Source organism: Schistocerca piceifrons, chromosome 9 (assembly GCF_021461385.2).
Source record: "Schistocerca piceifrons isolate TAMUIC-IGC-003096 chromosome 9, iqSchPice1.1, whole genome shotgun sequence".
Lineage (NCBI taxonomy): Eukaryota > Metazoa > Arthropoda > Insecta > Orthoptera > Acrididae > Schistocerca > Schistocerca piceifrons.
In genome coordinates, this window is record NC_060146.1 from 199,738,726 (window position 1) to 199,753,122 (window position 14,397).

General features: G+C 40.6%; 1 protein-coding gene across 2 annotated transcripts in view; it reads right to left on the minus strand.

The window, feature by feature from the left end:
* Window positions 1–4,882: 4,882 nt before the first annotated feature.
* Window positions 4,883–14,397, minus strand: part of LOC124717114 (zinc finger protein 239-like) — a 57,373-nt gene continuing 47,858 nt past the window's right edge. For both annotated transcript variants that reach the window (XM_047243832.1, XM_047243831.1), the window contains exon 5: window positions 4,883–6,029. In XM_047243832.1, coding sequence (XP_047099788.1) covers window positions 5,198–6,029 — 832 coding nt within the window. In that variant the 3' untranslated portion in view covers window positions 4,883–5,197. The remainder of the gene's footprint in view (window positions 6,030–14,397) is intronic.

Consider the following 14,397-nt stretch of genomic DNA (forward strand, 5'->3'; position numbering starts at 1 on the left):
TCAAAAATGAGATCGACAGGAAGTGCAAAATGGCTAAGCAGGGATGGTTAGAGGACAAATGTAAGGATGTAGAGGGTTATCTTACTAGGGGTAAGATAGACACTGCCTACAGGAAAATTAAAGAGACCTTTGGAGAAAAGAGAGCCACTTGTATGAATATCAAGAGCTCAGATGGGAACCCAGTTCTAAGCAAAGAAGGGAAAGCAGAAAGGTGGAAGGAGTATATAGAAGGTCTATACAAGGGCGATGTACTTGAGGACAATATTATGGATATGGAAGAGGATGTAGATGAAGATGAAATGGGAGATATGATACTGCGTGAAGAGTTTGACAGAACACTGAAAGACCTGAGTCGAAACAAGGCCCCGGGAGTAGACAACATTCCATTGGAACTACTGACGGCCTTGGGAGAGCCAGTCCTGACAAAACTCTACCATCTGGTGAGCAAGATGTATGAGACAGGCGAAATACCCTCAGACTTCAAGAAGAATATAATAATACCAATCCCAAAGAAAGTAGGTGTTGACAGATGTGAAAATTACCGAACTATCAGTTTAATAAGTCACAGCTGCAAAATACTAACGCGAATTCTTTACAGGCGAATGGAAGAACTGGTAGAAGCGGACCTCGGGGAAGATCAGTTTGGATTCCGCAGAAACACTGGAACACGTGAGGCAATACTGACCCTACGACTTATCTTAGAAAATAGATTACGGAAAGGCAAACCTACATTTCTAGCATTTGTAGACTTAGAGAAAGCTTTTGACAATGTTGACTCGAATACTCTCTTTCAAATTCTAAAGGTGGCAGAGGTAAAATACAGGGAGCGAAAGGCTATTTACAATTTGTACAGAAACCAGATGGCAGTTATAAGAGTCGAGGGACATGAAAGGGAAGCAGCGGTTGGGAAGGGAGTGACACAGGGTTGTAGCCTCTCCCCGATCTTATTCAATCTGTATATTGAGCAAGCAGTAAAGGAAACAAAAGAAAAATTCGGAGTAGGTATTAAAATCCATGGAGAAGAAATAAAAACGTTGAAGTTCGTCGATGACATTGTAATTCTGTCAGAGACAGCAAAGGACTTGGAAGAGCAGTTGAACAGAATGGACAGTGTCTTGAAAGGAGGGTATAAGTTGAACATCAATAAAAGCAAAGCGAGGATAATGGAATGTAGTCGAATTAAGTCGGGTGATGCTGAGGGAATTAGATTAGGAAATGAGACACTTAAAGTAGTAAAGGAGTTTTGCTATTTGGGGAGCAAAATAACTGATAATGGTCGATGTAGAGAGGATATAAAATGTAGACTGGCAATGGCAAGGAAAGCGTTTCTGAAGAAGAGAAATTTGTTAACATCGAGTATAGATTTAAGTGTCAGGAAGTCGTTTCTGAAAGTATTTGTATGGAGTTTAGCCATGTATGGAAGTGAAACATGGACGATAAATAGTTTGGACAAGAAGAGAATAGAAGCTTTCGAAATGTGGTGCTACAGAAGAATGCTGAAGATTAGATGGGTAGATCACATAACTAATGAGGAGGTATTGAATAGAACTGGGGAGAAGAGGAGTTTGTGGCACAACTTGACTAGAAGAAGGGATCGGTTTGGAGGACATGTTATGAGGCATCAAGGGATCGCCAATTTAGCATTGGAGGGCAGCGTGGAGGGTAAAAATCGTAGAGGGAGACCAAGAGATGAATACACTAAACAGATTCAGAAGGATGTAGGTTGCAGTAAGTACTGGGAGATGAAGAAGCTTGCACAGGATAGAGTAGCATGGAGAGCTGCATCAAACCAGTCTCAGGACTGAAGACAACAACAACAATAATAATAATAATGCATGAAGATACTAAACATCATGCACTTATCAGACTCAGTGCTGAAAGGCATAATTATTGGTTCCACGGTGATATTACACACAAATGGTAACAGACTTTGTAAATTATTTGCAAAGCACATTGCTAGCTCTGCTGGTGACATAAGGTCCTAAAGGACTGTAATGGATCTGAATGTGGCAAGAATATTAGTTGTTACTAATTGATGGCAGCATTTGGGGAGAGTACACAGAAAAGAGGTTTTGAATCCAGTAGACACAATGCTTTGAAAAAATTTGCATCCACAATGTGCAAAAGGCTTCTTTACAAGCAGACCAATGAAAACTATTGTACTTCCACTTCTGTGTTCATAGTACATAAGTGCCAATGTTTTGAAGACGACCCACATGATCATTATATGACGATTAAGACGCCAGATAATGTGTGCTACATAGATTACATTTAGCAAATAGAAACAAACACACCTCGATCCCGAACTGAATCCTTGACCTCCTGCACACTAACCAAAAACGCTATCCACTGTACTAACTGCACAGCACTACTATATGCTGAGTTGCCGTACATGTGATTACACTGTTGCCAGATTGCCAATCTTTAACGTCCATTTACTGTCAGAAACATGTGCAGACATGTGAAAGACCTTTATGTATTGCTAGTAAGTGAGGAATTGTACTGTGAAGTTTGAGTGCGAGAGTTTTCCTTCAGCCTGTATAAGGCTCAAGCTACTTTGATAATGGGGAATGTTGAATTGCCGAAAGGGTGCCACAAAAAGTCTCCTTTATCCACAATACCAGCCCAAGTTGGAATGAGTTGTGATAAAATTTTAATTATTACATTGAAAAAATGAAGCTGGATTATTAATTATTTGTGTGTATGTTTGTACATACACAGGGTGGTCCACTGATCGCGACCGGGCCAAATATCTCACGAAATAAGCGTCAAACGAAAAAACTAAAAAGAACGAAACTTGCCTAGCTTGAAGGGGGAAACCAGATAGCGCTATGGTTGGCTCGCTAGATACCGCTGCCATAGGTCAAACGGATATCAACTGCGTTTTTTTAAAATAGGAAACCCCATTTTTTATTATATATTCATGTAGTATGTACAGAAATATGAATGTTTTAGTTGGACCACTTTTTTCGCTTTGTGATAGATGGAGCTGTAATAGTCACAAACATATGGCTCACAAGTTTATGCGAACAGTTGGTAACAGGTGGGTTTTTTAATTTAAAATACAGAACGTAGGTACGTTTGAACATTTTATTTCGGTTGTTCCAATGTGATACATGTACCTTTGTGAACTTATCATTTCTGAGAACGCATGCTGTTACAGCGTGATTACCTGTAAATACCACATTAATGCAATAAATGCTCAAAATGATGTCCATCAACCTCAATGCATTTGGCAATACGTGTAACGACATTCCTCTCAACAGCGAGCAGTTCGCCGTCCATAATGTTCGCACATGCATTGAAAATGCGCTGATGCATGTTGTCGGTGGATCACGATAGCAAATATCTTCAACTTTCCCCACAGAAAGAAATCCGGGGACGCCAGATCCGGTGAACGTGCGGACCGTGGTATGGTGTTTCGATGACCAATCCACCTGTCATGAAACACGCTATTCAAAACGGCTTCAACTGCACGCGAGCTATGTGCCGGACATCCACCATGTTGGAAGAACATCGCCATTCTGTCATGCAGTGAAACATCTTGTAGTAACATCGATAGAACATTTCGTAGGAAATCAGCATACATTGCACCATTTAGAAAGCCATCGATAAAATGGGGGCCAATTATTCTTCCTCCCATAATGCCACACCATACATTAACCCGCCAAGGTCGCTGATGTTCCACTTGTCGCAGCCATCGTGGATTTTCCGTTGCCCAATAGTGCACATTATGCTGGTTTATGTTAACGCTGTTGGTGAAATAGAACACGTGCAAAAAATCTGTCATTGTTCCGTAATTTCTCTTGTGCCCAGTGGCAGAACGGTACACGATGTTCAAAGTCGTCGCTATGCAATTCCTGGTGCATAGAAATATGGTACGGGTGCAATCGATGTTGATGTAGCATTCTCAACACCGACGTTTTTGAGATTCCCGATCTCGTGCAATTTGTCTGCTACTGATGTGCGGATTAGCCGCGACAGCAGCTAAAGTACCTACTTGGGCATCATCATTTATTGCAGGTCGTGGTTGACGTTCCACATGTGGCTGAACACTTCCTGTTTCCTTAAATAACATAATTATCCGGCGAACGGTCCGGACACTTGGATGATGTCATCCGGGATACCGAGCAGTATACATAGCACACGCCCATTAGGCATTTTGATCACAATAGTCATACATCAACACGATATCGACCTTTTCTGCAATTGGTAAACGGTCCATTTTAACACGGGTAATGTATCATGAAGCAAATACCGTCCGCACTGGTGGAATGTCACGTGATACCATGTACTTATACGTTTGTGACTATTACAGTGCCATCTATCACAAAGCGAAAAAAGTGGCCCAACTAAAACATTCATATTTCTTTACGTACTACACGAATATGTAATAAAAATGGGGGTTCCTATTTTAAAACACACAGTTGATATCCGTTTGACCTACGGCAGCGCCATCTGGCGGGTCAACCATAGCGCCATTTGGTTTCCCCCTTCAAACTAGACGAGTTTCGTTCTTTGTAGTTTTTCCGTTTGATGCTTATTTCGTGAGATATTTGGCACGGTCACTATCAATGAACCACCCTGTATACAATTGTGGTATGAATTGCAATCGCCATGCCAAAATACTACAGCATGTTGGGAGAAGAGTGACAACAAAATGGTGTGACTTGTTGATAAGGTGAAGATGGGCTACTCCATTTTGTTTCAGTTGCTGTAGTGGCATGCTGTTGCACTGTGGGCAAGGATTTCAGTGTCTACCAGTGCTGCAGGTATGTACATGCGAACAATTAACACATTAATTATGGAACACTATATTTTACATGTGATAATGAAAACTTTATCACTACCATCATGAACCTATAGACCGACAGACATGAATTACAGTATATGTGCGATACCATACAGGTTTTTTTTATGAAGTTTCAGGTATTCAGTTTCTTATGATATGATGGTATTATCAACAGTATTCACTATTGTGCAGTTACAAATGTATTTTTCAGATGGTTTTGACATGTCCTTTGCATTTTTCTCCAGTGTAGGGTGCAGTGCATATCTCTATGGAATTGCATCAAAATTATATGAGCGTTCCTTAGTCTGAAAACTGAAGTGTTTAAGGTGTCCTTAGATGAGACTGCCATGAGTGTTCCTTCAAGTTTCTGATGCTCCTGAATCTCTTAGGATACATACGATAATTTTAGGGTACCTTGTGAGTGTGCCTCTGTGAATGCCGCTTCAGATGATAACTTTGTGTGAATGTCTTGCTGCAAACGCCACAGATATATGGGCGTTCACCAGCGTGCAGCTTCAAATGCCGATTAAGGTGACTATTTTGTGTGAACGTCTTGTCGCAAATGCCACAGCTATATGCAGATTCGCCGGAGTGCACCTGTGAATGCTGTTTGAGGTGATTACTTTGTGTGAATGTCTTGTTGCAAATGAGACAGATGTATGGACGTTCACCAGTGTGCAACTGCAAATGCAGCTTAAGATGACTACTTCTTGTGAACGTCTTGTTGCAAATATCACAGGTGTATGAGTGTTCAATGGTGTGCACAGCTGCATGCTGCTTCAGGTGAGAGATTTGTGTGAATGTCTTGTTGCAAATCTCACACACGTACGGACGTTCGCCTGTGTGCAACCGTGAATGCTGCAATAGTGTGCCACTGTTTGTGAATGTCTTGCTGCAAATGGAACAAGTGTATGGGCGTTCACCTGTGTGCACATGGAAATGCATCTTCAAACTACTACTCCTTGTGAACGTCTTGTGACACACACTGCACAAATGAAGTAGTTTACATCTCTTCATGCGTGAATGCTTCTTCAGGTCCTCCAACTGTGCAAACACCTTCTTGCAGACGTCACACCTGTGCACAAGACACCCTGTATCACTTTCACTTCCACAGAATGCATCCTGCTTGGTGGTACATTGAATATTGCCGTCTTTTCCTGCAGCTGGTGAAATGTTGGTAACCCAATCACCGCTGTCATCAGTACTCCTGTCATTCTCCATGGCAACAGGAACAGCACTGCAGAAAAGTTGAGAAAACTATGTCAGAATGTCATATCATAAATATGCAACCATTAATATGAGAAACTGTATCAAAATTATCTTAACATATGCTTAGTTGTCTAATGTCTCAAAAGGTTTCCCCTGAAATTAATGTATGGCAGGCTAGATTATATATTCAGAGCACTAAGTGAACAATTAATGGAGTTTTGTAGGGTACTTTGAAGACACAACGGTGAGAACTACGTTCGTATGAGACATTTCTTGGAGCCAAAGTGTTGCAAATTAGACAGAATTTCCCAGATTTTAAATGTAGGCAAACTGACAGTGGGATTATTACAAAAGAGGAACACCAGGATAAATAAAGACACAATCAATACTCCAGCAGACATAAGAAATTAACTGACAGGGACCATACAACTGTATTATGTAAACTATATCAACTACATGAGCATTCTAAGCCACATCATTTTTTGTAGGTCATTGAGATGTTGTGATATATTGCCTGTTTTCATACCTGTTTCTACCACACAGAACACACCAGCCAAAAAAACAACTAATCGACTTTCCTTACACTATGATACGAGGGTTGTCCAGAAAGTAAGTTCCGATCGGTGGACACCACAGTGAAAACCCGATGAAGCTTTGCACAGATGTGTTAGGTAGTGTCTCTAAGTATGACCGACTATCACATCAAGATGCTCTTTTCAGTTGTGAGCGCACTGTGAGCGAGTAAAGGTGCCTAGAACAACGATGTCTCCCACCAAGTAGGAGGGCCCACTGAGAGGCTTCGCCTTAATGAATGCAGCCCACCTAACACAACTGCCACACACTCCCTTCTTCATGGTAATTCTCAGCTGCATTCTGCAGGAGCACTAAAGACGCTCCTGCAGCCTTTTTGATGGGAAGTGTTCAATAACCCACAACACAGCCCTAATTGGCTCATCCTGAGTATCATCTCTGTTCACATGAAACGCTAGATACGAAGACAACACTTGGGCACAGGCTACGCGCTATAGACTAGAGTAGACAATTATCAGAAAGCACAGGCGGCTGCCTCCTATGATGATGGTGTAGGAAATTTGGTATAACGCTCCGACAAAAGTCTAAGTTGGAGCGGCGACTATGTAGAGAAGTATCTAGAAAGTGTAGCTAACTCTTGCAAATAAAATGTTTATGATTTCACTATGGTTTCCATTTAGCGACCGATTGGCGCTTACTTTCTGGACAACCGTCGTAAATTGAGTCACCGTGACTGTGCACAGTGGATAAAAAGTTCACAGAGGGGTGGACTACTTAACAGAGGCTGTCCTAAGAGAGGGCTGTGTAGATATTGACGATTCCTGGAAAGAATTTATATATGACAATGTGTGGCTAGAAAAAGGCCGCTCTAGGATTTGGTTAAATGTAGAGTTTCAGTAGCCATGCACTGATTATCTCTGATACCACACCACAGACAATAAGAGTCAAGCATGATATAAACAAGAGGCAGCTGGCACATGGAAAAGTATGGTTTGGTGTCCAGAGATGAAGCTAACTTCTGTCTGTGGCAGTCAGATCTATGTCAGTGTACCTGTAGGCGATTGGTGAAACATCACAAGAACTAGCAGTTCTCGAGAAATGTATCTCTCCATCGACTGCAATCACAATGCATGGAGCTCATGAGTATGGCAACAGGATCTTTTAGATAATTTTCAAACGGAGGCTGAATGCTCGCAAGTATGTGACAAGAACGGTGAATCCTGCTGTCATAGTCCTCATGACCAGAGAACTAAATGGCATATACCAGCAGATTAACACGAGATGATGCAATATTATGCAAAGGCTTTGATACAAGCCTCCAGCCAGTAGTATTGATGGCAGAACGAATACAGAATGTGTACATGCCTAGGGGGAGTGCACTTCAAACTAACAATTGGGGAAAGAAAGTTTAATCATTTAATAGCTGTAGTGGGCTTAACAGTTCCAGGAAATTCAATAAATATCAGACTGGTGCTTCGTGACATAACTCTTTTCATTTTCGATAGTGTATTTGAATAAATTCTGTAAACAATTTAAAGTTAACTGGAAAGGACCAAATATACACATAGAAAATGATGTTAATTTATTTGAAATTTTTCATTCTAAAGAAAAAAGTATTCAGTTTTTGCTGTCAATTATGTTTACGAAAAATAGTATGAAAATGGAAAATAATATTTGCTACTGTTGAAAACACGCACAATTTTTATTTGGCTATTGAATTAAGGGAGACAGTGGCCAGAAAATGCAAAAGTAAAAAAAAAGATGAGAATGTCATTGGGAGTAAGAAGCATCAAAGGATGGTTAACTAGGAGAACGAGGAATATCACATCAGATGAAGTAAAGTGTGACAGAAAAAGAACAAAAATATGCTCCAAATATGCTCCTGAGGGAGAATTTAAAAACATTATTTTGGCAAATAAACCATTATCACAGTACTTACGCTGTATCACATTCACTTGTTGACACAATGTTTATGCCTTGGCCTATGCTGCAATAAACATTTATTGTACTATATTATGACTGTGCTGCGATTGCTTGTTACACGATTTTGTGCTGAAATATAATAGTAAAATTAACAAAACCTTCTTTGGGGCTCACACACTGTGTGAGATACAATGGGTCTACACAGTTAATGAGTTATGTGCTAGGTGAGCACACAGCCCCTGGATATGTAGTATCGTTATCCATTCTTCATTCTTCTTGGCTAAATCGTTTCCCTAACTCTACTGCTCATCTGCCTTTTTCATGTCAACACCCTCTATTCTATGACACAATGTGACTATCTCAATGAAGACCAAGCAATTTGCCAATGTAAGATTTTTTAAAATTTTTTACACTTGGTAATTTTTCTTTTATTAGGATATGGTGCTTCAGTTTTTACACGCATCTCCTAATATCTACTGACACCACAGAAAGACTAACAAGTATATACACTGGCGGAAAAAAATCGCAACACCAAGGAGGAGTTGTGTGACAAATGAAAGTTGGTATGCATGTTCCTACATCTGAAATCTATTCAAATTTCGTGTCAGTTGCACGAAATCACGTTTGCTTTAAATACATGCTGTAACGATCGTCAGTGTTTATGCTGTAGTCTATGTTACAATAAACATTTATTGCACTATATAACGACTGTGTTGTGATTGCTTATTAGATGATTTTGTGCTGAACTATAATAGTAAAATTAACAAAACCCTCTTTGGGACTCATACACTGTGTGAGATACAGTGGGTCTACGCAGTTTTTGAGTTATGTGCTAGCTGAGCACAGGGACCCTGGATATGTAGCATCGTTATCCACGCTTTATTCTTCTCTGCTAAATCGTTTCTCTAACTCTACTGTCCATCTGTCTTTTTATGTCAACACTATCTATTCTATGACATAGAATGACTGTCACGTTAGTCAAGAATGCCTTTAACGAGACAAAGATGCCATTACAACGCATCGCTGAGATTGAACGGGATCATGTAATAGGGCTATGAGAAGCTGGATGTTTCTTCGGCGGTATTGCAGAAAAACTTGGGAGGAATGTAGCCACTGTACAGGATTGTTGGCAGCGGTGGTCGCAAAAATGTATGGCTACAAGGAGACTGGGCTCCAGACAGCCATGTGGCACTACTAAGAGGGGACAACCATCGTTTTCAGCATATGACTCTGCTGCATTGTACTGCATCTGCAGCGGCAATTTGAGCAGCTCTTAGCTGCGCAGTGACACAACGAACTGTCACAGATCAGTTACAGCAAGGACAGCTCCGAGACAAACGCCCTGCAGTGTGCACTGCAATGACCCCAAACCACCGCCATTTTCAACTTCACTAGTGTCAAGAGTGAGCTCATTGGACGGCAGGTGGGAGGTCTCTTGCGTTTTCTAGTGAGAGCTGGTTCTGCCTCACTACTAGTGATGGCCATGTGTTGGTTAGGAGCGGGCCGATTGAGGGCCTATAACCAACCTGTCTGTGTCCTAGACACACTGCAGCTACACATGGAGGTACGGTCCACAGTGAAATTTCATGTGACAGCATGAGCACTCTCACAGTTGTCCCAGACACCCCACTGGAAATTTGTACATTAATCTGGTGATTGGACCTGTTGTGCTGTCATTCATGAACAGCATACCAGATGGTGTTTTCCAACAGGATAAACCTCGCCCACAGACCGCTGTTGAAACCCAATGTGCTCTACAATGTGTTGACATGTTTCTCAGGCTTGCTCGATCATCAGATCTGTCTCCAGTCTGGCAAACGGGACATCATGAGACACAACTCCAGCGTCACCCACAAACTGCATCAACTGTCCCTACATTGATGGGTCAGGTGCAACAGGCATGGAACTCCATCCCAAAAACTAGCATCCAGCACCTGTACAACACAATGCATGCACGTTTACATGTTTGCATTCAACATTCTGGAAGTTACACCAGTTCTCGATGTGAAACTTCCTGGCAGATTAAAACTGTGTGCCCGACCGAGACTCGAACTCGGGACCTTTGCCTTTCGCGGGCAGGTGCTCTACCAACTGAGCTGCCGAAGCACGACTCACGCCCGGTCCTCACAGCTTTACTTCTGCCAGTATCTCGTCTCCTACCTTCCAAACTTTACAGAAGCTCTCCTGCGAACCTTGCAGAACTAGCACTCCTGAAAGAAAGGATACTGCGGAGACATGGCTTAGCCACAGCCTGAGGGATGTTTCTAGAATGAGATTTTCACTCTGCAGCGGAGTGTGCGCTGGTAGAGCACTTGCCCGCGAAAGGCGAAGGTCCCGAGTTCGAGTCTCGGTCGGGCACACAGTTTTACGAGTCTCGGTCGGGCGCACAGTTTTAATCTGCCAGGAAGTTTCACATCAGCGCACACTCCGCTGCAGAGTGAAAATCTCATTCTGGAGTTCTCGATGTACCAGCATTTCACATTTTCAATGGTTTATCTCATGCTTACATTAACCAGTGATCTTGCAACATATTACGTATATTACCTACACAAAGGTAGTCCCAAAATTTCATTGCTCAACATTAATTATTTTTTGGTGCTGTGACTGTTTTTCTGTCAGTGCTTATTTACATATCAGATAATCACATACTTTTTTGTGTTTTGTGCTGCTCAGGACTCCACACTATATACCATTAATTTTTCCTTCTTTGCCCTCCCTTAGAGTTGACATAATATTTGAACGGTAGCTCACTGACAATCTGAAAAAAAAAGAAGGAAAACAGGCTCCTCAACTTTCCAATCACTTGAACCGTAGGCAGCAAGCATCACTGGTGCCAAATACACACGGCACAGTTTGAAACTGGTTGCAGTGTGTTCGTTTAATGGGAACAAGAGCACCCTCTTCAATTTCAGGAATGATACACACAGACTTGCTCCCTAATTGTACACAGTGGTCCTTTCTATCTAGTGATGCTATTTCCCTAATGTGTACCATTATTCACTGCATGTTTTTACTACTATCGGATAGCAGACACCCACCCTTTGCACTTGCTTTCCCTGGTACAACACCCCAAATATAGAGCCCCTAATGACATCCCTTTTGACAGCAAAAGATATAAAAATTAGTTATCCTGACCTAGCTACTGGCGACAAAATATTAACACTATTGAAAGTTTGAGCAACAGAAATACTAGGGAACTAACAACATCTATTCCACGGAAAGAACTAAATAAAACACTATCAGATGATCACTTCATCTATGAAGTATGCAACTCTAAATAAAGAATTCAAAATATATGCTTTATGAAGGTTAAAACCCAGACGAGATAAAGTGATCAGAGATAACATTTATCCCAGAAAAGAGTTGTAGCCGCATCGAGCTGTAAGTTCGCTGTGACTACAATGAAAAACTTCAATGGAGATGTTAATTCAAGTATGGTCGTGACGTATTAGTCATAGTTCTGAAGAACGGTGATAGAACATTTACCGTTTACCCGGACAACGGAACAGATATTATACGCGAGGGAAAAGTAACTCGTGTGATACTTAATCAATTTTGGGACTTAGTCGTCGTGATCTGTGATCGTCACGAACATTGAAGGACACAGCAATGTACCAGACGCCGACATAAACTCTACAAATAAACTTCAGTAGGAAACATATACACGCAATCATGAAGAATTCGCAGGTACGCCGTGTTGTCGGAAGCTGCAGTCAATGTCAGAATTGCTGATGTAAATCGTAGTTTCAGTTCCTTGACAGATCGGTGTGCTTTCCAGTGCAGTGGTTAGATAGTTCAGAAGTTCAATAAATTAAGATATTACTTTAATACTTCGTGTCGTGTCGTCTACATCATTTAATTGAACTTTATTGTGTAACTGTGAATAATTATTTTCTTTATAGAACGTCGAAGCTAAAGGTGATTGAGTGACATTATCAACAGGGAACAGTAATTGAACATTATATTACGACGGTTTCTGTATTTCATTTAGAGAATACATTATCTCTGGATTTATGACGTAGGAGTTGTTGCATTAGCACCGTAGCGACGCACTAACGACGCTATAATACTTCACAAATCAACATCCTCGCAAGACTGTAATGTGGCATCGGCTTGAATGGTAGAGCTTATAACAATTAGAGATATCATATTATCTACGTTTGAACATTCATTTGCAAACAGGCCATAAAAGCTACCGTTATCAAGTTTCGCGTAAGCTTGTAAGTCCGTCGCGAAAACGCGAAGGATATTTGGTTTATTGTTTCAGATCGTTAAAAGAAAAGAAAAAAATTCATTGAAGTCTATGTTTATGTGCTGCTCCATGACTCTGCTGTCAATATCTTTATTCTTTGCTTTTGTGTAGCTTCTGTGTTTTTAGTAAATGTTTTTTTCGTATCCATGGTGTAATTATAAAGTTAATAAAACGTTTTCTTGCCTTTAAAATAATATTTTTCATCAGGTTATGGGCCCAGTACGCGTGTAAAGGCAAACAACATAGTTTAATTAAAACAATATTTGAAATGAGCGTATATCTTAAAGAAACATGATTGCTAGCGGCGATTATAAGGTCGGGTCTAGTGAAGCAGGGTATACAACCCGTCGGCTTTGACCAATGACGTCAGACATTAGTCATAGATATTAATATCTTCACTTCGAGGCATAGATAATAAAACAGTTCTGTGTTCCGGATAAGCGCTTTCATTGTACATTAAAATAATTATTCGTAATAATATTGAGGTAATTTGGAGTATTAGTTTGTTATTGTAGAACAACTTTTAGTGTCTTATTTTCGTTTATAGAAATGGATTTGGCTGTTTGTAGGTATGTAATTTTCGTTACTATCTGTCTAGGCGAGCTTCGGTTATTCCTCGATATTTCCGTGTGGTAAGTTCACATTTCCATTTGCTTCTTTTACTGTATTTCACAATTTTGACAAATTTCACTGTTTTATTCCTCCAATATGTGTATTTTCGTGTTGTGAAGTACGTAATAGAAATTTCTCAGCTGTCGATCTTCTTTCGTTTCCCAGCACTAGTATCAGTACGACATTTTCGAATTGTACTTGCTATATTAAAGGCGAAACCCACGACACAACTAAAATTTGTATCCCGTCCTTCACTTCGCCTTTACACTGACACTATATATGTCAATTGGCGAGCAAGATACAAATGTTGCGTATAGCTATATAGCTCAAGTAACGAATGGGATACTATTAGCGTCCAAGGCAACAAGAAAACTGTACCCCATAGTGAAGTACGGGATGCAAATTGTACATGTGTCATCTTCTTGTCTCCGTGTAGTACAATTGAGGTACAGGTTGCAAATGTAACGTACGTCTATTTCCACCTTTTCGTTACCAGTGTACATATATCGAGGTCAACAGCAGTCTGGTATACATATATTACATACGTAGGTCCTTCTGTCATCAGTAGTATTGATATGTACGTAAGAAAAGACTGTTAGTAATAGCGGAGACGAGATAAACAACACATCTACAATTTGTATCCCGTGTTCCACTTAGGGTTTACTGAAGCGGAGGATACATCGTTCAAGTGAAGAACTGGACAGTAATGCTAGTGAAAATGAAGAAATCGTATTCCGTACTGTACTTAAGCAACACACTTCGAATGAGCTTTCAATTTGTGTCGGGTGCTTCATTTACGGTTTAGTGAAGCAGGGGATACATAGTTCAAGTGAACAACAGGACAACAATGCTAGTTGAAAGTAAGAAATCCACTTACGCTGAACTTGTATCCTGTACTGCACTTAAGCAATACAGTTCGAAATAGTTTCGAGATACAACTGACATACATGTAACGTGATGTATTCTTTGCTAGTAATGTATTTCATTCATTTCTTTCCATTGTATTTTGCGGAGAAATACTAAGATAGAAACACGTGATATCGTTAACGTGAAAATACTACTGGCCCTGTAACGCGCG